This window comes from Perna viridis, chromosome 1, assembly GCF_037379345.1.
Source record: "Perna viridis isolate PV_CMFRI_1.1 ecotype Kerala chromosome 1, ASM3737934v1, whole genome shotgun sequence".
Lineage (NCBI taxonomy): Eukaryota > Metazoa > Mollusca > Bivalvia > Mytilida > Mytilidae > Perna > Perna viridis.
In genome coordinates, this window is record NC_142445.1 from 2,715,768 (window position 1) to 2,741,937 (window position 26,170).

Here is a 26,170-nt window from a genome sequence, read left to right on the forward strand (position 1 = left end):
GTCAAAAGTAAGGGGTCGTGACAGACATTCCATATTGTAAATCAGGTCATGGTGACATACACTTCTTATTGCAGCCCTCAATTTAGTCTAGTGAAATGGTCGCATTGGCGACTTAAATAACGTTTTTGCGACTGAAAACAATATTAAAGTCGCCAATTGGCGACTTGAAATAATATTAACTGGCGACCGAAAAATCCGAAAAAAAATCATGCCCGAGCCGGTATTTTTCATATGTTACTCAATTGTCACCAGTACGTTTGAAAGTAACGAGATTTTGAAAACGATTTCAACCGTGTCATCGATTGTTTCTAATTCCCTGTAATGGCGGAGAAAGTAAAAGAAACACTTTTGACAAGTTTTTTAACGATCAAGGACACCAGACAACAATGAGAAAATCGAACGCTCAGCTTCTGAATGAGCAAATTATCTGTATAATGCTGAAAAGTTCTTGGTAAATACCAATTATATAAATTTCAAATTTCGATATGCTAAACACCTGTTTTAAGGAGTAACCGCTCATCAGCAGCATAACTATCAAATATGTAGAAAGGTTTTAATCCAAAAATTACTTGTATACAAGAAAGAGCAATCGAGGAAACGAATAGTCTAGCGTAAATCAAGAGTACGTTATCCAGGTATACCAACAAGAGAGGAAAAACAGACACACACAATAAAGAAATTGAACTTACCACAATTTCTTGTATAAATGCAAAAAAAAAGTAAATGAGCATTGGATGTAATGCATCTCGCAGACAGAAACAATGTTGTTTTGGACTGATACGACAGCATATTTGTCATGTAAAGAAGACAATATTTTGGCTCCAAAGAAAAATCATTAAAAACTAAAACTATTGAACATAGAGGTTCTAACACGTGCAAGACATGGACGCCTAAGTGTTTAAGGTATTTGGAAATTCGTAATACTGCAAACTTTGATAAATATGATTAAATAAATCTGATATATTTCGGGTTCAGACAAGCCTGACTGATGGATTGGTGACTACTTTGTCATCCAGCAGTGGTGTTGACCCAGTGGTCATTAGATATACAAATTACCAATCATATATGCTAGAAATTACACGTGTTTCCAGGAGGAACCTCTCGGCAGCATCATTAGAATCAAATATATAGGAAGATCTAAATAAAAAAAATAATTGTATACAAAATACTACATCTACTTTTCCAGACATGTTTAAATTTGTCATATTAATTCATACTAATTTCATACAATTTTTTCTTACATTATTCAAAATACAATACTGAGTAATTGCTTTCAAAATTAACGTTTCATTGAGTATTTTTATGTCCTATACAAGATTGTGTCGTAAAAAATATGATATTCTACCTTATCCCCTTCTACAAGTTTCGTAACCATAACAATTTTCTCCACACCTTCCTGCCAAATCATTTTCCAAAACTCTGGGAATGTATTCTTCTTGGGTCCTATAAAAAAATCCATGTTAAAAAGGCCCAAGCTTAAACTTATAAAAATGTATGAAGAGTAGACAGGTTAAGACCAAAACTTGTAATTAAATTGAACATTTCATTTCATATTCTGTAAATCAATTCATTGTTTAGAGACACACACACACACTTCAGCCGGGAGTACTATATTTAATTTCTGACATTAATGTCACATTACCGATAGAAATTATCAATTGATAATGAGAAGGGCTTTAATTCTGTCTTCGCATGTAATGATTAGATAAAATATAATTCATTCACAATGACATTACTATCAACATATTCAACATGATTTTGCATTCAATTATGAACGAACGGCCTCAAGTTTCTCTGAATAGAAAATTGAATTCTGTACATTTAAAACAAATGCAACGTTCACATTAATACGTTCTAGATTTCTCCTCTCGAAGAGACACAAGAAGAAGTCTAAAGAAGTAAAAATTGTATTCACCTTGTGTTGCAATATAGGCTTTGTCGTTTCGGTAGTTCTACAAAAATAAAACCACATGTATTGTCCAACAATCGCAATTAAACGCGACATCACAGTAAACTGTAGATAGCAATACTTAACCAATTGATACTTAAATCAAATAAATTATAATTCAATTTGAGGAGACCACCAGTGTTGTTTGCCGAATTTAATACTTTGAAATTGTGTACATTGCAATCTAGTTTAGAATATCTAAATCAAAGTCAGTGAATAGTAACAAAATCACCAAACTGATAAAATCTAGGCGGTAGTCAAAAGGAAAGTCCGTATACCAAATGGCAATATCAGTTCAAATGTCGTGTTTTGTACGATAAACAAAAACGATTGCAACATTTACACTTCATTCATTTGTTTGTTCCTATACCTTAATATAACTAGCATTGATGTAGTCAGATGGAAAATCTTTACATCTCTGAATCGTCACTCTTGAATGGTCATCTAGGAGAAAAAAGATTAGCCAGTGCAATAAGACTTTAATGTATATCGATATATTCCCTATGTTAAATATAACAATACATAGTTAACTATTACTGTAATCACCTTTTCTTACTATTAAAGGTCATTATAATGTTAAAAGCTGCAGACTAAAATTTACTAGTTCAAATATGTACACGTTTCATCAAAGATCTGACAAATGCTGAACTTTCAAGCAAAATGACCATGCAGAAGACATAAACAGTGTTTATAATGACTTTCAATCAGAAATAAAAACCATTGTTGATATACGTATTCCAAAGAAAAGAGTCAAAAACTTTGAAAAGCAATCACATTTCATGAACAAACAATTACGACAAGCTATATATAAGAAATCTATGCTCTACAACAAATGTATGAATGTAAAATCTAAAAGAAACCATACTAAAAAATTAAAAAGAAAGTCAGTAAGACATTATTTTATTGAACGTTGTGTTAGAGGGCCAAAACAAAAAGACTTCTGGCCTACCATAATCCCTTTCTTACAAACAAAGGTAGTCATTTTGAAAAAAAAAATATTGTATTATATGAGAATAATGAAATTGTCAATGACCAATCAATTGAAGCAAATGTGTTTAACAACTTTTTTGTTAATGTAGCAAAAATATCGGGAGTGGTGGTTGCCCAGCAGATGTAAACCATCCTAGTGTTACAGCTATAGCTAAAAATAGTAAAGTAGAAGGTAATTTAAATTTTGAAAAGATTCAATGTGATTTCGTAGAAAAGCAGATAAATAAAATAAATGTAAATAAAGTCACCGGAATAGATGGTATATCTGTGAAAATGTAAAAAATTGGAAAATCAGATTTCATAGAGCCTATCACTAAACTTGTGAATATTTCATTAGAAAAATCGACATTTCCTGACGCTCTTAAAAAGGCTCAGGTAGTACCATTACATAAGAAAAATAGCCAACTTGAGATCGGAAACTACAGACCTGTTAGTATTTTACCTGCAATGTCGAAGATCTTTGAGAGAGCCATTAACCAACAGCTAATTGATTATTTTGATAAGATTTTTCATCCCTCTTTATCTGCTTTTAGGCCAGGGTACAGCTGTAATACAGCATTACTAAAAGTAATTGAGGACCGGAAAAAAAGCAGTCGATGAAAATAAATATGTTGTGTTGATGGTCCTTTCAAACGCCTTCGACTGCCTACCACATGATTTAATGTTACTAAAGCTAAGATCTTGTGGTCTATCTTAAAATGCAATTGATTTAATATGTAACAATTTATCAGATGGAACACAGTGTGTCAGAGTAGGGTCTGTATTTAGTACATGGCAACATATATATAAAGGAGTTCCCCAAGGTTCTATCCTTGGACAATGACTGTTTAACATATTTTAAACGATATTTTCACTTTTTTTACAGAAAGTACTTTATATAACTATGCAGATGATAATACATTGTCACACTCAGGCTTCAAAATCGACGGATTAGTCAAAACTCTAGAAAATAAAAGTGCTATTTTAATAAATTAGTTTTCAAATAATCAGATGAAGGCTAATCCGAAAAAATTCCAGGCAATTGCCATTAGGAAAATGACTAAAATAGGGGTCTAAAATTCAATTTGGACGGGAACGAAATTTTGTGTTAAGATGAAATGAAGCTCCTGGGGGTGACAATTGATTAGCAAAAAAAAATTAAATCTCACATTACAAATATATGTAAAAAAGCGTCAAGGCAGTTAAACGTTTTAAAACGCAATGGAAAACATTTGTCAAAATTGGGAAGTTCAACAATTTATAATATTTTTTCTTTTATAATGTCTAATTACTGTCCAGTGGTTTGGCATTTCTGTGTGGAGGGCAATACAAAAAAGATGGAGAAAATACAAGAACGCGCCTTACGTTTTATTTATGAAAAATTATGAATGTGCATATGAATAATTACTTTTAAAATCTGGTTTTCCATCTCTTAAAATAACACGTCTTCGCTATATAGCAATAGAAGGTTTTTTTTTAAAATTATCCATAAGAAGTCTCCAACTTATTTACATGACATTATAACTAATTACTCTTTTAGGAAGGACAATTTGGCAAAAGTTCCTAGGGTAAGAACAACAGGATTTGGTTTACACTCAGTAAGGTATGCTGAGGCCACACTAGGGAATGAGCTGCCAAATGAACTTAGTTCTCAGTCAAATTTGGAACAGTTTAAAAGCCTCATTAATAACTGGAATGGCAGCTCATGTAGACTTGACTCCTGCAGATCTTAAGTTTTAGTTGCTTCTAGTTCTAGTTTTATTTTTCCAATCACTTTTAGTTACATAGTATCTCATCTAACACTTATTATTTATTTCATTGTACTGTGTGCGTCTCGTGAATTTTATGTGCTATGCTTCTTGTATATGTCTTGTTTTATTATTTATCATGTTTTGTTATATGTATGTCGATTTAAAGCTCTACAGAACTTATATTTTATGTTATACTGAAACCCGACCTTAAATAAAATTTCTTAGTCTTAGTACGTGAATATTTACATTTGAATTGTTTTGATTTTAATATCAAGAATTTTATAATTTGCGTGCTGATTGAGACTTTTCACTTCATCTTCCTTTTCTCCGTATTCGAATTAAAGATTTGCTCCTCTTGTCCTACAGTCCATGAATCATTCATTTTTACTAAGATTAGTTTGTGTTTTTACAGTAATAGTTGCTGGCATGAACAGTGTACAATAGTTTATCAAGTAAATATGAATTATAATATACTAGTCACATTGATGTCTTCTAGTTACTTCTTACATACGTAAACCTATCTATGCGTACATGGAAAAGTGGTCAAATAGCGGTTCTTTTTCGTATTTTCCTCCTTCTGACCTTCAGAGGAAGACAAAACTGCTCCTTTGGATAATGTCTGAAAAGATTGGTATTAACCTGTTTTGTTTATGTTTTAAATCGCAACAAATACATGCATGTTTATAGTGAACTGCATTTTTAATAATAAATCTCAAACAATATAAATAAACTCAATTACATGAAAACAAATTTAATCAATTCCATAACTAACTTCTAAATATATGAAAATTGTCTTATTTTCAAGTTTTGAAGTCACTAGTTTTGAAAGAAAAAAAGTAAAAAGCATGTTAGCACCTCAACAGTTTCTAAATGTTACAAGCAATTTTCTCTTACCTTTTTAGTAACATTTTTGTGAACACAAATATGTTTATATATTTGAATGGAAGCAAAACGCTTATTAAGTGTCAGTATTTGTTAGAATCGGGCATAATTGTGAAAATCAGAAACATGAATGTCAAACGCGATCACATTTCACTCGGTATTGTCAACTTTCCTTTCATCTGTGACGACATCCCTTCAGTAGCTGCGTATGGAGTGTTCATATCACAACCCATACGTTAAGCCAGAGCTTGCCGAAATTACGCAGACTTTTTGTATCGTACTAGATATCTTACAATTAGGTTCTGGAAGTGGGTTATGTTGCTACAAGATTGAAGTCATCACTACAGAAGTTTTATGGTCGTCATCATGAACTCGTAGATCGTTACGGTGTATCCACTTTCACCTCGAAGACTGACTTGTTTCAATCATAGTTTTCCTTTCTACTTTCGTCTATTCTGGACTTGACTCTTTTATGAGCAACTCAGTAGGTGTTTCTAGAAAAGCAGAGGACGCTTACCTTACCAGTACACTAATCCATGCTCCCAGTTTTTTGGGGCCAGAGTTACTCATTAATTTTTGTTACTTCGTATGTATGTATATTTTGGTTATTTTATGTCCTTTGTTGTGTTTGTCTTTTTCCCATGTCTGGTTTTTATCCCTGGAATACATTCTTGATTTCTTGATTTGAAAACTGGACGATCAAGAGAACAATAACTAAGATATAAAAAAGAATGAATAATATTAATTTCGCAGCTTTAAAAAGGTAGCATGCAAAAAAAACCCCCAAAAACGGGTTTTTGGTTGGAAACATACCTCAAATTCAGTTTTAAATTCGTCCTTTATCTTCTTCCTATCTATGACAGCAGCTAAATCAGTGATAGCTATTCCATTGGTTGTCATTGTCTCTATAGAATAATCATTCCAGTACACATTGTCCTCTTCAATGGTTTTATCAGCAACAAAACCATTTGCTGAACGCTTGTCATCGACGTCTCCCATAGCGATAGAACCTGATGAATGACCCTGTTGTGCATGACCCAAAGATTTAATAATATTAGAGCATTCCGCACGTGAAATCCCCGTATCACTTCTTGGAAGATCTACAGATCCATTCAGATGAATGTCTAATCGATTATTAACAACTGCGTACTCAACATTAGGTTGGTTGACATTATTTGTAGAAACGACGACATTAGAGTGTTCCTGTACAACAGCATATTCTTCTCTTGTTCCACGTTTTGGATTGACTGATAAACATTTCAAAATATGTTCATACAATGAAGTACTGAATTTGGATTATAATAGTCATGAAATTTTAAATTTATTTAATTACCATTCTGTGTAAGAATCAGGCAATGGGTTGCACATCATATTTCTCAATTCGGTTTTCTTTCTTCATATATTCTATATATCTAATAAACAACTAAAAAGTTATTTAAATTTATCCTGATGCATCTGTGACGTAGATATTTTTGACTGCTTATTTAAGGTAAAAGTGCGGGAAATTTTCCCGCCATTTTTACATAGTGCATTTCAACTAAATTTGACTTTTCAAAACAAATCTTAAAAAGGAAAATTTTAGGAACACTTTGACGGATATTGCTAATGCAATAAAATCTCTGTTTTCCCTTTATGTGCCACACATAATACACATTTTGCCTAATTCTTAGACGGAGAAGTACACAAGATCATTTTAATACCGCATTCGCTATTATCAAATTATTGAAATATTAAGTAATCTGATGTGTTGATTAATAAAGATCAGGGAAAGGGAATCAGGATACTCCTGTTGTTCATTCAATTTTTTTTTAAAGGAATATAAATAAGAACTTTTCAGTTCGGCTTATTAATCGTTTAGTCAATTGCTTTGTTTTGTTTTTTTCCGTTTTTAGAAGAATAAAAGGCAATAAAGGGTGCACCGTGTTTGGAAAGATGCCACTTCTTGCACGTAAAAGATCCCTTTTGTGGTATTCTTTCGGAGTAGGAACCATTGGCCTCCGTCAAAGCAGGCTAAATTGCCTGACATACCCGCCTCTCCCTATTCCTAATTTGCCGACCCCATTACCCTCGTATCCCATCCCATTTTTCATTTCATCATTTCATTTTCATTTTATCATCCATTTCATATTGCTGCTGGGGCGTTAAACCCTAATAATCAATAATCAATCAATCCGTTTTTAGGAAGTTTTTGATACGTCAACCTCGTACGTATATTTTCCGTTTATTTTTAACTACTTTTCATAAATATTCAAATATATTGCTAATACACCACATTACCAGCTACTTGATTACTTTGTTTTCCATCTTTATTTTCACGATAATGTCGTTTTCTGTAATGAGAAAAAGAACAATACAAAAACATCTTCATCTTTGCGTTGTGAAGGGAAAATAGAAACTTCGACAAAACGGAACACTTCATTAATAAATGTGAAGTCACAAGTATCACAAATAATTGTGTCTGAAAGAAAAATGAAACGTTTTCACAAAGAGATCAATTATCATAATCGGAAACTAAATGTCTGTTTGTATCGTTGAAATGGTCATACTCAGTAAGTACTGACGCTGTTACCGAATTGATGAATGATGGGTAATAGTCAAAAGGAATAGTAAAAAGAGCACATACAATTGTAATTCACAGTCTAACCTTAAAATGTATGCAAATAATATTCCAATCAAAAAGGCGATAAGAAGTCCAACTATTCCACCAATAGCCCCTCCTAAGGTATTTGATGTAGCCAATGCGTTTAACGATGCGTCTAATTCAAGGAAAATTAAACATTAAGCATTATTTTATTTTACCAATCAAAGGCCCTTGTTGAGCAAGATACGCAGAGATCATAATACAAAATTATAAGTTTGAAGATTGTGATCTATATTTCTATGATTTCCATTTGATTTGGTTTAATGTAATGGTTGTAAAATGCAATATATAGACGTGTTATTACCAGAGTGTTCGTTTGAAAAGAACATACCGGATTAAGTTTCTATTTCTCTATTACTCAATATGGTGTGGGATTTCCATATAATCTAAACAAGTCAGTTATGAAAACACTGATTTAAATAAATTGATTGAAAAAATGATGTAGTTTATTCAATGTTACACGGGATTTATATGCAATTTTAACTTTTTCAGATACAAAAAATAAAGTTGCACTAACACCTGATATTTAAACGACATACGAATGAGACTTAAACCTCAAGGTGTATATATACAGACTACTTATACTTGTTCGATTCGAATTTGTATATTTAAAGTTTTTGTTAAGTCAGTGTATTATTGTTATCATCATACACATCTTTCCTTTCCTCTTTCGTCTATCCCGGACTTGACTTCTAATGTGCAGTTGTTTCTAAAAAAGCAGAAGACGCTTACCCTACCGGTGCACCTGGTCCAAGCTCCCAGTTTTTAGTTGATTCCAAATTGCTCATTTACTTTTGTTGCTTTATACGTATTACTTTGATTATTTTATATTATTTTTATGTATGTCTGTTTTCCATAACTGGTCGTTGTCCCTAGATTACATTCTTTTTATTTCCGCTAGAATATTGGTTCCTTAGATTACTATTTATACAGACATTATAAAATGTAAGTAGCTATATTTTGCAGAAAAAAAACCAACGGTTTTGATTCGGTGTGACGTGGAGACGTCACAACATAAAGTTGTTTTCATTTAGTGGCGGTATATCAATTGTTAGTATAGAGTAGAACAGTTGCAGTATAAAAAGATAGTAGCAATTTTTTTCTAATGTTCTATAAAGTTCACAAGTTTTTTTTTTAACAATATATACTTTGACTTTGCAATACATGTGTCAACAGTTACATCAGCATTCTTTATTATATCTTTGGTCAAGTTTAAGTTATTTAAAAAGCTGTTTTTGTATCTAAGACGTTTTAAACCGTATTGCCCACTGTATCTGTAGTATTATTGCAATAGAGTGAAAAACATACATGTCTGAGCAAAAAATAAATATTATATTATTCACCCTGAAACTGACAACGAAGTCCTGTAAAACCAGTAATACACCCTTCCTTTTCACATTCTCCATTCCGTGGATCACATACGTTCCCTATACAACCGAAACAAGTATAGGCACAACCGTCACCATAGTTTCCAGGATGACATTCTTTAAAAAAAGTTCCAGTTAACACTGCTTTGTGGTTATCATGATTTTTTTTATAAAACGACAAACACAACATAACGCGTTTAATTTTTTTTCTTCAATTGTTCTGTTTTATTAAGAAAGTTATTGTATTCTGTAGCAGACATATGTCAATGTGGTCATCTTATTCATGAACAATACTTCATACCCACATAAAGAAAGCGGTTGCTTTTCAAAAGGATGCCCGTTAAATAAATATATATAAAAAATTATTTGATCTATACTAATAGTTGTTAAAAGTCACAAGAAAAGACAAGAATATCGATAAATGGTGCAACAAAAGAGGAAAAAAGCAAACTAACTACAATTATTAATGAATAAGTCAATCCTTACTCTTCCACATAAGAAGCCAAAATCAGTTCTGCGTGATTGACTAGAAGATATGCTTACTCAGTGTAAGGAAGTAAAAATGCCTCTTTGTTAAAAAAAACCACACCGATTCCAACATTTGATCTGAGTTAAAACATGTTGAAATATCTTATCAACAGGTGTACAAGATGTATTCCCATCTTTGGGAAATTAACGAAGCAATTTGTTGTCATAAACTGCCGTCGAAGACGGATATGGTATTTTGGTCATAAACAGTCTTCGTAGGGACGAGTCAAACTGACACTTTAGTTTTTAGTATGGAAAATGCTGTGTAGCGTAAATCAGTAAAAATATAATTTTGAGATGACCAGTTAAACCTTAACCAGCGCAAAATGAATCATATCTATTTGCTACTTCTATCTCACGGCTCCTTGCAGGTCCGGGTATTAAACGAATATGCTTGTAGCAGCGTTCACCTCGTCGGAAAAAGGCAACTAAATAGCGCTCAGAAACCTGGCCAGAGGCTATGCCGCTCTGCCAACAAAATTTCAGGGATTTGTGTTGAGGTGTTGGAATGGGTTCCCCTGGCATGCTACATGCTGAGGTCGTTAAGCATTAATACGGAAAACCTGACCGCAGACCATAGTGGTGCATGGTGTTGAGAAAGAAGGGTAAATTGCCAGATCCTACCCATCTCTCCCAAGTTCCAGTGACAATGGAAACCCCTATTATCTTCGTGTTCCATCCCATTTTTCATTTCATCATAATTTCATCGTCATTGCGCGGAAAAAGCTGAAATATTGATGCTTTGGCGTTAAAGTTAAACACCAATCAATAAATTGATATATATGTACGAAAGTTAAATGCGGTACACAAATACATTGAATAACATTTGGATATACATTGAAACATTCAACGGAAGTGTGTTTTAATTGTGCGTTCATTGAGATAGCCAGTTTATGTCAGATACATTTACATACACTTTTAGTATATTGAATTGAAACTTACTTTGATTGCAGGACAATCCCCTCCATCCAGGCTGACACAGCCCGATATCACATGTTCCGTTTGTAGGGTCACAACCAGTGCCATTCAAACAATGACATTCCTGTCTACAGTTTGATCCAAACCATGGAGGTTGACAGTCTGTCAAAACGAACCAACATGATTTACAAATTTCATCCCTTCATTTGTTAAGTCGTTCTCCTAGAATTACAGGATATTTTTTGTATAAAAATTCACTGTTTATTTTAAATATATTTTCTTCTATAGCGTGGACTAGATTTTGGTCACAAAAATGTTGCATCATTCGTATACAGGTTTCAATAGCAATTGTAAGCTATAATGATTAAGAAATATTCATCTTTTTGATAATTTGCTATGTTTACATAAATCATAGCAAGCTTTTCTACATATTTTACTATCATGCAGATTTACATAGATGACCGTAATATTGTTTGAATAATTCATTAACTGTTATAACAGGGTTGTTAAATTTCAAAATATGAAAAAAAAAAACAACTACTTGGAATCCGTAATTGTACTAAACAATCCACGTTTACAGAAGAATGACAACACAATGAACATCAGTATAAAATAACCCTAAACAAATTTACTTACTGAGAATGCATGCTGTGCCATTCCATCCTGCTTCACACTGATCATCTGGGCAGCGTCCAGTCACATGATCACAGTTTACATTATTGAAACAACGACAGGTTCCATGACAATTCTGCCCAAACGTTCCATGAGGACAATCTGGAGAGCAGTATCACATAGGTAAGTGAAACCCATCTTTATGTTAGTGTAAATAGAAACTGATACTAATTGTGAAATATTCATTATCATCTTTAAAATGAAATTTAGATACATATCGTTTCCATTGATATATTTATGAATATATGTCTCCTTAGCTAGAAGTATTTTGTAATATTCATCGTTATTAGTACGGATCATAATAACAATTACGTCAATGTGTCATTTCAAATTTATATGAAGAAAGTTATATTTCATACCCATATGAATAAATAATTTCCGTAGTAGAAAGTAAAAATTTTCAGCTCTACAATATTACTTCTTAAGGAAGAGGTTATTGAGGGAACGAACTCGGTATATGGCGTTAAAAATCTCTTGTAGGGGCAATGTAAACAAACCAGTACAAATATCAACACCCATTAATACTTTAAATTAAAAGGTAAGCAGGGTTACAAAAATGCATATACCATTATTTGAAGAACAAATAGAGACGAAAATAAAAAGAACAACAACAACACGCATATGAATAATACATATGAATAAAGTGTTTGTGCAATTTTTTTTTACATCAACAACAAAATTGAAAAAAAATATAAAAACAAATCAAATGATTTTTTTCACTTTACTTCACAGTACTGCATATATTATATAGTAACACATACGGTGATCACACGATGGTCCACTCCAACCTGACTGACATTCAGGAGAGGAACATCTTCCATTGACGTGGTTACATCCCCCATTTTGACAATGGCATTGTTGCTCACAGTTTCTTCCGAAGTTTGGGGCGACACATCCTGTATCAAGGTGATATCGTTTAACAACATAATAAAAAAAATCATTGATATATTTTTAGAATTAATGCATATCACCCAGGAGCTTGAACTTGAAACATTAAATATATTTAAATATCTGAATAGAATTCCTTCATATGTCGAGATTTAAGAAATTACTTATATATTAATGAATATTTTCATAAAAAAAAACTGAGAACGGGGAATAAAAGTATACAGTGTTGAAAAATCATAGGTTTTAATGCTATTATATTCAGATAATAGTCTTGCACTGTTTGTCTCCAAAAGATCTTTCGAATTTTTCAGGATCCACATTGAATTAATATCACTACGGGAGTAACAAGTGTTGTGGTAGGACTGCAGAGCCTCTTTGACAGTTGTGAGTATAGAAGTGAAAAGTTTTGAAAGAGGTTTGGTGGTACATTTTGCAGATCCAGCTATGAAATGTTGTTTGTATGGATTCTTATGGAGTTTAGGAATCCAGTACATAGATGGTAAATCACAATTATTGTCCTTGGTAGAAAGACTAAAAGAGGTTAGCACAGATTTATGGTTTTCCACAATCTCTTCGTTCGAGAGTGTTGGAAAGTATGATAATAAAAATATTAAAGATATCCATCAGAAATGCTATTAGTAAATGCATAATGTATATATATGGTACACTTGTGCCACAAATGTATTGAATACAATTTTGATATATATTAAAACTTCTAACGAAAATTGTATTTTAGTTGTGCGCTACATACAAATATAACATACCAATCATATATATTGCAAATTTCGATATCCTGTACACACAATTCAACTAAAATTTAAATCAAATACATAGGAAAATATAAATCCATTAATAATTGTAAACAAGAAGCATTCAAACCCATGTCGAAATATATGTAGGAAGACAAATCCGACAAGATTTATTATGTGCATTACAAGGAATGACGCCGCAGTGTTTAAGTTTTTATTTTTAATTTGTCATACTGCAAATTTCATAAATATGATAAACAGAATCTGATATAAGTCTGGCTACTGGTTGGGGATTACCCTCTGGGACCTTTAGTCCACAGGCAGTGGCATCATCCCCACTTAATACCACGACCAATCGTCAACTTATACATGTTTCAAGCGTATTGTAAAGTAAAAAAAACTAACTTTGATTGCAGGACAATCCCCTCCATCCAGGCTGACACAACCCAATATCGCATGTTCCATCTACAGCGTTACAACCAGTGCCATTCAAACAATGACATTCCTGTCTACAGTTTGAACCAAACCATGGAGGTTGACAGTCTGTCGAAACAAACCAACATAAATTTAATATTATATTCTTTCCAATATTTTAGTTGCTTCTTGTTTTTTAGGGTTCTTTGTGTTATGTTTTTGTTTTTTTTAGGGTTCTTTCTGTTTTGTTTTTGTTTTGTTATTGCTTAAGTTTTATACTGTTGTAAATTCTGAATACAATTAAGTTTTCTCTTCTTTATTATAAGAATAAACAATTTTTAGCCCGGCTGACCATGGCCTGAATTATTATCTTTATATAACAGACGATTTGCTTACCAACATATTGAACCGTGCTTTTTCTTTTATTGTACACTTGCTATATGGGTGAATAAATGCAGAATGATACATTAGACCAGCATAAAAAACTCTGAATTTTACTTACTGATATTACATGCTGTGCCATTCCATCCTGCTTTACATTGACCATTTGGGCAGCGTCCTGTCACATGGTCACAGTTTACAATACTGAGACAATGACAGGTTTCCTGACAATTCTCTCCAAATGTTCCATTAAAACAATCTGGAGAGCAGTAACAAATAGCTAGGTGATACCCATCTTTATGTTAGTTTACTTGAAACTGATTTAATGGGTAAATATTTATTATCATCGATCAATTTAACTCTAATCGCGTTTAACTAGAATTTAAAGAGTATGATCATTCTATAATGCACAAATCAACACTAACATGTCCAGCATATCAAAATTTACAATATATATATGATTAGTATTTTTGTATGTCTCCTTAGGAAGTTATACTTTCATTATGGGCGATATACACGATAAGTCTAAGTTCATTCGAAGATTTCTCTTGATAGAAGCTCGATTTTCATATCCCTATCTTTAGATAAAACTCAAAGTAGACACTGTAAGATATCGCAGCTTCATGGATCTATATTTCTACTTTTACTAGAAGTGATTTAGAAAATTGAGTGTATCCTTTTAATCTTGTAATACAAATATATTACTGTGAATAAATCGGTACAGCCATTTAAATTTTAACACACTGCATATAGTAATACACACGTTGATCACATGATGATCCTCTCCAACCTGTTTTACATCCACTAGAGAGACATTTTCCGTTGACGGAGTCACATTCCTTATGTAGACAATGACATTGCTGCTCGCAGTTTCTTCCAAAGTTTGGGGCGACACAACCTGTTTCAAAGTGATATAGTTTAACAGAATATAAATATTATTGACGAAATTCTATAAGGACCGAGAAGTATGTTATTTTTGGATGTTATATGGAAAAACCCATATCATATCATATTATATTCATCATATAATTCATCGCCAAGATATCAATTATTTTTAGTGTTATAGATACCTTACTACCATTTGTTATGGATACATAAAGTGCAGTCAATAACATCTGTTGAATTCAGTGTTTTTTTTTATTAAAAATATGATGAAAGATGATAATACAAACATTACTTGAGTTGATATAATATGGAAACATTTCTTCAGTGCTATTTTCTTTACAACACATGTGACTAGTATCCACCGTGTACTTTTTCTCTTTCATGTTTATTTTCGGCCTGTACACGAATTTCGCAAATGAAAGGAAAATCTAAAAATGTTTGGAGTAGGATTGAAAAAATTAATTAAATAAATCAGGGAAACTACATTTGATCATTGTTTTACTACTAGCTGACCACTTATGCCCCAAGAGATTGCGAGTTTCCGTGATTTACTTTGATTCTTATAGGACTTTTTTTTACATTTTCGTGACCTATTACGGTAACCTTAGACCTGCCATTTTTGTCCATATTTGGCTGTACATTTTACGCTGTGTCAGTTGAAATGATCGCTAGTGAAATTTTGTTTTGTATTTTTTATAAGGAAGGAAAGGGCGAATTAATCAGAACGAAGTTAGATATGACAATAGTTGTTTGCATTACATGGTCACAGTGTTCACACAGACAGGTACAATGTTTCATTTATTGACAATTGTTATTGTTTGTATTCATACCTGCCTACGTGGCACGTGCTGCCGCGTACGTGTGTAAGTGTGTTTTTTTTGCGGAATATAATATAATTTTTCTAAAACATAACGTTTGATATTTGTATCAAATATAAACTTGATGTTCATTCACGCTACTGAAATGAATTAAAACAGTTGATACAATCGGAATATAACGTGTGTCTGTTTAGATAATTAAGGTGGGCAGTAATTTATACACAAGCAAGCCAAGCCCAATGAGTCGCGTGTTGCTCATATAGTAATGGAAAATCAATCACAGCTGCGGTCCTTTAGCCTTTTAAGGACATCATATTATAATGTATAAATATTGTACGAAAATTGTCATTAAACCTGTAACTATGCTTACATATTTAAGTTTTAGAACAAATTGTAGATTCTTGTCCTGCCTTGAGAAGTTTGTAACTATATTTTTGAAGATGTTAGTTTAGTTTGATGACCTCAAAACTGATGTTTAGTTGAGAACCAATACGACAGAGTACAAAAAGGATAACGTATGCATTTGAATACAGTTTGAGCCATCGAATAATTTACATCTTGCCAATCTAAAATATACATCCATTAACTTTCAACTTTTTAATTAAGATTTTACAAAATTAGACCGGTATATTCGTGCACGACACAGGGGCATGAGTATTACTCTACAGTGAACTCTAATATCATTACACAGGGGATGAGTTTTATTTATGTTTTCTTTTTTATCTTTTTATATTTTCATTTTCATTTTCGTTTCATTTTCTACTTCCTAACCATTTTTGTACATTTCATTTATATCAAGTTTATCGTTCAATTCAAACGTATAAAATTCGAATTTATTTATTCCGGTATAGGTACAGTCGATTGTTATCGTAAAGAAAAATAACGTTTTGATTTTTTTTTGTGGTAAGAGTACTTTTGCAAAACCTAATCAGTATAAAATTAAACTGATGGTAGATTAATCAAGGGAACCAAGGTTCTAGTGGTATTTGAAATAATGTAATCCAGGGACAAAGACCAGACATGGAAAACAGACATACACAACAAAGAACATAAAGTAATTAAAATCATATATACAAAGTAACAAAAACAAATGAGCCAATCGGACTTCATGACTTCTAACGAACAGTCTATTGGAACAGGTTTATGTTGCAACAAGATGAAGCCATCACTACAGAAGTTTTATGGTAGTCATCATGAACTGGTGGATCGTTATGGTGTATCCATCTGCACCATGAAAACTGATTTATTCAGCGAGTCATAGTTTTCTTTTCCTCGTTTGTCTACCCGGGACCTGACTTTTTATGAGAAACTCAGCGGGTGTTTCTAGAAAAGCAGAGGACGCTTACCTTACCGGTGCACCTGGTCCATGCTCCCAGTTTTTAGTGGAGTCCAAGTTGTTCATTTACTTTTGTTACTTTGTATGTATGATTTTAGTTACTTTATGTTCTTTGTTGTGTATGTCTGTTTTCCATGTCTGGTCTTTGTCCCTGGATTACATTCTTTTGATTACCGCGATAACCTTGGTTCCTTTGATTACTTTCTCAATACAATGTAATGCCATTTGGTATTAAAAAAATATGCACAGGAAAAATTCCAGGGAATAATGAAGGAGTTATAACCCCGAGTTATATCCTTTTGTATCTATCCAATCAATGAAATCTTGCAAATTTAAAAATACGTAAACAGGATCTAAATTATTGTTCTGTTTTTATTATCTGATGATTGGTCTGATCATATTAAACATCTGAGAAGTTATCAACTGCTAACTTTGGTGTTAATCTTTGACAAAAAGGATTTTGTAAATGAACAGTTGGCTACTAAGGTTAAGGATAAATTAAAGCCTTGATGGCTAAAGTGAAAGCAACTGTTCAGTTCCCTGCTCTACCTTAAAAAAAAAAACAATTTATGGGATATTGGGTACTCATATGATTGGTTTCTTAAAAAAATAAGTTCAAACTTTGCCGATGTTGTTTAATCGTTAACGCAACTTATTAAAAATTTCAAATTTCTGTGGAGCGAATAATGTCAGGTAAAAGTCGAAAGGATTGTACAACGATACCGATAAAGATGTTAACACACTATAATAAAAGTATATAATGGGCAAAATTTTCAGTCAAAAAATGACCTTCTTCAGTGCCTTAAATAAACTGAGTGTGTATGAAAGTAAATGGTCTGTGAACACAACTCACTACCTAATCAGGTGAATACCTGTGACGTATAAATATTTTTTAACAAAGATCTTGAACATTGTGCTATAGACACACGTTGTGTGTTGCTCTTGAATACTGAACTATAAAAATAAATATATTTACAAACACAAAAACTATACAAAATAGGAAGAACTTAATGTTTATTGATAATTCCGTGTGGGTGTAAAACACGGAGTTCTTTTATCCAAAATCCCTCCCGCTTCACTCTCTGTAGATCGCTCCAGATCGTGTTTTGTTCCACGATGAAGATTTTCATTTTGCTGAAATCATCGAGGCAGTGGTTAGGTAATCTGAAGTGTTGACTCACTGGGAGTAAAGGCTTTTTTGTTAGGTCGCTCCTGTGTCCGTTCAAGCGCTAGTGAAAAGGCTGTTTAGATTCACCAACATATTGAAGGCCACAAATGGGACAGTGGAGCAAATATATTACATTAGCGCTCTTGCAGTGCACGTTGCAAAATATTTTGTAGCGTTTCCCCGTGACTGTGCTGGTGAATGATGACGTGTGGTGCATTTGGTTGCAACATTTACACCTTTTGTCACCACAGGAGCGACTCTCGCCTGGAGTCAAGTTGGGCTTAGATATTTCAGCCCTCACAAGTAGACTACGCAAACTGTCTGGCTGTCTGAAAGCAATCATAGGTGGTTCGGGAAAGACTTTGGATAATGTTGAGTTTCTCTCGACAGAGGCCCAGTGCTCACGAATGGTGTTGTGGCTGTTTTTAAGGCAGGGATGGTATGTTAGAACACAAGGGGTTCTTTTACATTTTTTCTTTGCCTTGTTTTATAACAGACTACTTCTTGGGATATTGTGAATTTTTTGGAACCCTTCTTTGATGGTCTTGTATCTATATCCCCTTCTTCTTAAATTGTTCTTCAGTTGACCTAGACGTTTCTTTAATGATTCGTCATTTGAACAAATGCGTCTTAGCCTAAGAGCTTGACTGAATGGTATACTCTTAGTCAGGTGAGATGGATGACAGCTCTTAGGCATAAGATATTGATGTGTGTCAGTTGAGCATAGGTCCGTGGAGAGCTCTCCCCCCGATAATGTGCTGGAGGTATCGAGGAATGAGATGTTAGTAGCAGATGTTTCGTGAGTGAACTTAATTGAAAGATGTTGATTGTTGGCACGAGCGATAAAATTGTTTAGTTCTTCTTCATCATGTGTCCACTTCATATCCACGTCGTCAATAAATCTATGTCAGGACAGAGGCTTTTCTATAAAGGATTCAAGTAGTTCTTTTTCAAATTTTCCCATGAAAATGTTGGCATAAGACGGAGCCATTTTGGTACCCATAGCTGTGCCATTTATTTGTAAGTAATGGTAAGTATAGTTCAGCATTCAAGAGCAACACACAACGTGTGTCTATAGCACAATGTTCAAGATCTTTGTTAAAAAATATTTATACGTCACAGGTATTCACCTGATTAGGTAGGTAGTGAGTTGTGTTCACAGACCATTTACTTTCATACACACTCAGTTTATTTAGGGCACTGAAGAAGGTCATTTGTTGACTGAAAATTTTGCCCATTATATACTTTATTATAGTGTGTTAACATCTTTATCCGTATCGTTGTACAATCCTTTAGACTTATATAATTATTTTGTTTGTGCTGCATCGTCATGACTGGACGATCCGATACCCATTAAGTTTGCTGGTTGGCAGATTCCTTTGTATATATACAAACATCTTGTCCATATACCACAATTTACCTTAATAAAGCATATAATTTTCATCAATAAATTGATTAATTGAAAAATAATCAATATAGTTAAGATTCAGATTGCAACTCAATAACCAATAATTCATATTTTAAATCGTCAAAATGAATCTTTTATTAGTCGTTTATCTTATTTTTTTCCTGTCCTGCTGGGTTCATTGAAATAATGGTATTCCTGTTAAATCAGGTTTTGCTTTTATTTTTCAACAAAACATAGAGACTAGAAATTTCTAGAATTTAAAAAATTTTAAATTTTAAGTAAAATAAAGTGAACTAATGACAAAATAGATTGTTAGCATTTATAAACACGGAAACAAACAATTTTCATGAGCAAAAACTTAACTAATATTACCACTATAAAAGTCGTGAAGCACATACCTATATCACATGATAAGCCCCTCCAACCAGGTAGACATCCCTGATAGTTACATTTTCCAGTGATGTGGTCACATCCCTCATGATGACAATGACATTGCTGCATACACAATTTACCAAAGAATCGAGATGGACACACTTTAAAAATAGTATACCAGTAATAAAATAAAATGCAGCGTGATAAGTTTCGAATATGCAACAAATACAAATTGAGAAATACTGAAGCTAATATTGATAAGATATATTCGAGTTTTATATATAAAAAAATCAGACAAATTAATTAGACAAAAAAGCAGAGTAAGTATCAAACGTAAAAGTACGATTAAAGCAATGCCATAATAATTGGATAAGATGGATTCGAGGTTTATATATAAAGATGATGTTTTGCCATCTTTTTCATGTTTGAATCTCATGAAATCCAAACTGTACTAGATATAGACTAAGATTCTTTCATCTCTGGTTTTCTGTTTGCTCGATTGTGTTTTTATTTCCTTTGAGGAAAGGATCTTGATCTTTGTCTGCCGGTATTTTTGTTTTTTGTTTTTTATTTTGTCCATGACTTTATGATATGATATTCTAAGAAGTTGTTTGAGTTAAGTTCAAATAAATGTGTTTCGGAGATGGCGAGATATTTCAGTGGATACAAGTTTTTCATTCACTTGTACTTTCAATATGGCATGTTCAATGTATTTTTTCGATGATTTACCTGGTTCTTATATTGAAATTACAGCAAAAACCGATGACAAATTAAAAGCAACACAGTTGTTTTTTTAATGTTCGCTGCTCAATGTTAAAATAAAAACTTTTCTAAATTTTTGGTATAGATTTGTAGAAAAGAAACCTAATGAAAGTTTTAGGCCAATGATTTCGTTCTCGAGATATAAGGAGCTAAAAATTGTCTGGAAACGGAGTACTCTCGAATTTTAATTGACTTTGCATTGGCACATATAAATCTTCTTGAAACTATGAAAAAACAAGGCTAACAAGGTTTTTGATTAAAACGATGTTTATAACGATAAGAGAAGAAGAAAATATTAATTCAATAACCAAAATGTTTAGGGATTTAGTTGAGTAAAACACGACAATCCCGAAAATCTGATAAAAAATCCAAAATGAACTACTGGACATCCTTAAGTATGTTCTATGTTACATGATCGAGGCTTATTTCTCAAAGGCAATAAACTATTTTTTTTATTACTTTAATTATGAACTTATATTTATTCACTTATTTTGAAGCTCATGTCTTGAATTTACTTATTTTTAATTGTATTTAGTTCCTTTTATTTGCATTTATTTATTGTTCATATCTTCTTTGATTTGACAATATGGAAATTTCATACAAAATGTACGGCAAATTTGTGTTGACATAGGCCGGAAAAATTGAACAGTAATGAAAGCGGTATAAAGCACGCTGTAAGACATAGTTTAACCAACTATTCATTTGAAAATGCATGTACCAAGTCAGATTGTTGGTGTCCAACTTTCCGATTTTTACCAACTGCAATTGCTAAACAGACTTTTTTTTTAATATTGTCTAGATTTTATCAGTTCGATAATTTTGTTATTACCATTCATACGGAATTTGCAGAATTTTTTTTCACATCCAAACAGCGTATCAAAAATAATGCACATTTTCCTTTAACAACTGAAACATATGGATAACAGTAAATTGTAGAATGTTCCTTGTAAGATTAGTCATAAATTCTGATAATTCACATCAAAATTGATACTGAACTGCGCACTCGTTAAACCTTATTGTTCATCGACACTTAACTGAATATCCCATATCTATTGAGTGAAAACACAATATCTTATAACTTACTGTTACGAAGTTTTTCAACTCTTATATTAAGTTTGGTCGCGAATACAAGACGGAAAACTATACAAACATCCATTAAGTTGTACTCATTTTAATATTTTTTGTCAAGCATATCAATAGGTGTCTAGTCAAAGCTTTATTACCTAGAAGCATATTTAATAGGTAGGTTTTGGTTGATTACTATAATATTTTTGCCATTTTGCTGAAAGTATGATCCCGTGCAGGTCCGGGAGTTCAAAGAGTAGGCCTGCAGCAGCGCTAAGCTTGTCGTAAAAGGCGACTAAATAGTGCTCAGATCCCTAGCCGGGGGCTAGCGCGCTCTGCCCACAAAGCAACTGGGATGTGTGCCCCAGGTGGTGGAATGGGGTACCCCTGGCGTGTTACATGCTGGGGTTGTCAGACATTAATACGAAAAACCTGACCGCAAACCATAGTGGTGCACCGTGTTGGGAAAGATGCCACGTTCCTCGCACGTTAAAGAACCCTACTATGGTATTCTCCCGGAGTAGGACCCATAGGGCTCCTCCACAGGAGGCTAAATTGCCCGACCCTACCCACCTCTCCCTATTTCCAGTGGCAATCAAAAATTGTCGACCCCATTGTCCTTGTGTCCCATCCCTTTTTCATTTCATCATCATTCAAGTTCATTTTATCATCAATTTCATGTTCAACGTCTGAATATAGCTGAAATATTGCTGCTCGGACGTTAAACCCCAACAAACAAACAAACTGAAAGTATGTATTCGATTTCTACTGTGATGTATTTGCTCCTGGAGAACCCTTAATTGGTCAAATAACCTTGTATTCTTAATGACGTCTTATAACGTATCAATTTAATACATATGGAAAAAAGTAAGCGACATTCTTGTAAGTTATTTTCTATATTTGTATGAACTTTCTTTACGGAAGCCCCTACTAGAACAGTCTTTAAATTGTAGTTTCAGTTATAAAGATGATATGTTGATTCTAAATAATACTTAGGTAAAGAAAGGCTTGCATCCTATCTACTAAAAAAAACGTATGATTAAAAAGACAACTAAAACACATTTTTCTACTGTCGAGCAAGTACATAAATGACAGTGGACGGTTGAGAGTGAAACTTTTTTATCCTTGGCCGACACGCAATCTGTACACTTACTTTCTAAGTAAAAAAAAGGATCTGTCAAATAAGATTCTAAAACAGGGATATATTCATCCTTTGTTACTGTCATCACTTCTTTATTCTTCTTAAGTATTTAATTGACCGATATGAACTTTTTATCTCACCGATAAAACAAGATATCGTCAGTTAGATTTCACATCTTACAAAATTTACAGCTCCAAAATTGACACTCACTTGCAATGTAATAGATGTCGCTAGAAAAGTAGGACATATTTACCTCTTTTAAGCATCCCCTGGTGTCACTACCGGTTTGTGCATAGTATTTTATGAGCTGTTTTCATCTTTTACAAGTAACTGTTTTTTTTTCTGTTGTTTACATTGTATATTTGGACATGTCATTGAAGTCATATGCTCTTATTGTTTATTTTTTGTTTAAAATTCTTTATTTAATACTTAACAATACTTCAACTAGAAATGTTATAAATGACCATGACGTTTTACTGTCAACGAAAATGTTAATTCTCTTAAATAATTATTTCAGATACCTGAATCACATAGAGGGCCTTTATATCCAGCTGAACATTCACATCTTCCATTATATAGTTCACAGTGATATGGATTTACGCAATGCTTTGAACATCTTGATTCGCAGTTATTTCCGTACTTTCCCTGATGACATCCTAAGTATATTAAAACTTACTTCATGACTTTAAAATATATAAATCCTTAAATATTTGATATCTCAGCTTTGCAATAATACCAAAATAATTGCGGTAACACAATATTTAGAATTTTGGAGTAAAATTAAATACATGTACGAATACCCCACCGAAAAAATCGCTTAAATTGATATATTTTTCAATGTTAAAACCGCTGAAGTATTAATGCTGCGATAAAAAACCCGACTTATTTGGTATTTTCTGTTTAAAACTTAAGACCTGTTCAAATATTGATCAAAAATGTTCGATTTCCCACCCCATAAAAAGTCCCATAAATTCGATCCTTGCTCAACCAAAACTTCTCAAATTGGTATCATTCGATATATAATTTAATTTTCTACAAGTAACTTTCATGAAAGAATTTTAAAATGTTAAGCAATATTACCCTTACCCTGAAAAAAACTTGTCTCAGTATCAAACAAAATTGTCATTTACAACATTTGTATTACTTCATCTTTTTTAGTACCATTGTGAAAAGCTGAGATATTGAGCAGCCTAGTGATATCTATATACGTTCATTTGCATTGTTTTGTATGAAGTAGAAGTAAAAAATTATAATAAATAAAAAATTTAAAAAATTGATTTTTGCCAAAACGTGGTATGAAAAGAAAAAGAAAAGTAATATATAAATGTTTCAGTTGAAGGGAAGCATAAGGGTACTTGAAAATCATTTTTGTTGATGAATGGAGGTGCACGGGAGTTATCTCAGCCCGAGTACATTCTTTAACACTTCCTGTTAAATAATGGAATATAATGTAACATAAATGGATTCTTACCTAAAACTTAATATGAGTGAATCACAGCTTACAACACAGCATCACCCTGATACATTTTTCTTACATTCATTTAGTCATTGGAAAAAGAAAAGTTAGGATAGGTAAATGGTTGTCCATTTAAAGATAAATAATTAAGGATAAAGATACTGTAAATATAATGTTAACATTTTGTCGTTGTTATTGAACTGCATGTTTTAATTCCAAATCATTTTATATGTTACTTTCACTTTGAATTCATTTTCCTGACCCATTTCTGCAGACCTATCTGATACCTATTCCGGTCGACTGGGTACATAACACTAATTCAACCAATGAGCTTTTGCAAAAATAGTCCTACACAAGTTTTAGTACACTTGTGTTATGTTGCTGTGAAAAAAGCACACATCAATCTGCAAAAGCGAGCTTGTGTTTGGCATGGAATTATATTACCTTTATTTTTACATAAAATGGTCACTGTAACTTACTGAATTAAATATTATTTATGAATTCTGCATGAAAGCCCCTTTTTGTGAAATGTAGGGAAATTCCTGTTCCATTTTTAGCTCATTGTCTTCGAGGAGCCGCCGTAGCACTGCAAGGGTAGTAAACCCCACATAATATTTTTAGGGTTATTAGTGTACGCATGCAGCTTTTATGTAATTTATAGTTTTCTTCGGGTTAAACTTAAGGTAAAAGCTCCATAACTCATTGAACTTAAGGATATTAGAATTGAAGCCTATATGAGAAGTGACATTAGTGGTTTGTAGCCTAGACATATATCGCTAGACTTGCATGCAATGTTTGGTATTATGACAGAATTAATTGAAATGATTTAGTGTCAGGAAATGAAAAATTATTATAATAGAAAATAATATACAATATAAACTACTACGCAAATGTCAACTTTTAAATAAGTGGTATACTACTCCAAAAACAGATGGTAATTTTGTAATACTGTTTAAGTACAAAATTTGTTGTTAACGATGAAGACATAAAAGGGTAAAACAAAGTATTGTAATAGTACAAAATAAACTTCCACATTTATTTTTTTGTCTTGAATTATCTGAAAACAAAGTATTAAAAATGTTCAAAGGCAAATAATATTTACTTACATTGAAGACGTATGATTTAAAAAAAGAGGTTATTAAATAGTAAAAAAATCTTTTACTTAATTAATTAAAAAATCTCAATCACAAAAGATTAAAAGTATTTTCTGTAAAATTAAAGTTCCCATACGAGGTAAATTTCTCATTCCGAATTTCCCATTTGCCATGATCCCAATACCCTGTTGACTAATGTTGGCTTCTTCTTCTTTTCCCATTCCCCTCAATTTTTGTAAATAAAATAGACACTAAGTAATGACTTTAATGATAAGCAGTATCATCGTTAAAGTTTCAAAGATTAGTAATGAGTTTCATTGTTTAGTCTTTAAAGTGTCATTTGAGCGTGGGGCATCATACATGCAGGAGTCAATTACTAGAAATACATACAGTTTTAAAAATTAGTAGTTTCAACATACAGTAAGATATTAAACATTCATATACAATGGAAAGATATAGTAATAGACGGTGTGTTTTTTACTATGACTTTACTTCCCCATCCGCGTAGTCCTTTGCCCCGTCGTCCATGTCAGTATTAAAGCTTCATTGCCGCTTAA

The 26,170-nt window shown here is 32.6% G+C and overlaps 1 protein-coding gene and 1 long non-coding RNA gene across 5 annotated transcripts in view; one reads left to right on the forward strand and one right to left on the reverse strand.

The window, feature by feature from the left end:
• The window catches only part of LOC148626852 (receptor-type tyrosine-protein phosphatase alpha-like), a 61,297-nt gene that overhangs the window by 19,427 nt on the left and 15,700 nt on the right, over positions 1 to 26,170 (reverse strand). The window contains exons 1-17 of one of the 4 annotated variants that reach the window (XM_088549765.1): positions 24,535 to 26,150; positions 23,585 to 23,719; positions 20,122 to 20,256; positions 14,872 to 15,006; positions 14,230 to 14,367; positions 13,719 to 13,856; positions 12,438 to 12,572; positions 11,641 to 11,778; positions 11,029 to 11,166; positions 9,535 to 9,675; positions 8,195 to 8,306; positions 7,828 to 7,880; positions 6,364 to 6,797; positions 5,200 to 5,287; positions 2,319 to 2,392; positions 1,916 to 1,952; positions 1,346 to 1,443 (exon numbers count right to left, since the gene is read on the reverse strand). In XM_088549765.1, coding sequence (XP_088405891.1) covers positions 1,346 to 1,443; positions 1,916 to 1,952; positions 2,319 to 2,392; positions 5,200 to 5,287; positions 6,364 to 6,797; positions 7,828 to 7,880; positions 8,195 to 8,306; positions 9,535 to 9,675; positions 11,029 to 11,166; positions 11,641 to 11,778; positions 12,438 to 12,572; positions 13,719 to 13,856; positions 14,230 to 14,367; positions 14,872 to 15,006; positions 20,122 to 20,224 — 1,962 coding nt within the window. In that variant the 5' untranslated portion in view covers positions 20,225 to 20,256; positions 23,585 to 23,719; positions 24,535 to 26,150. Of the gene's footprint in view, positions 1 to 1,345; positions 1,444 to 1,915; positions 1,953 to 2,318; positions 2,393 to 5,199; positions 5,288 to 6,363; positions 6,798 to 7,827; positions 7,881 to 8,194; positions 8,307 to 9,534; positions 9,676 to 11,028; positions 11,167 to 11,640; positions 11,779 to 12,437; positions 12,573 to 13,718; positions 13,857 to 14,229; positions 14,368 to 14,871; positions 15,007 to 20,121; positions 20,257 to 23,584; positions 23,720 to 24,534; positions 26,151 to 26,170 lie in introns of those variants that run through there. The other 3 variants (XM_088549529.1, XM_088549621.1, XM_088549685.1) reach the window with 3 other exon arrangements.
• On the forward strand, positions 297 to 5,150 carry LOC148626853 (uncharacterized). Its single transcript, XR_015916152.1, has 3 exons — positions 297 to 451; positions 3,028 to 3,110; positions 4,458 to 5,150. It is a non-coding gene; the product is annotated as an uncharacterized LOC148626853 (long non-coding RNA).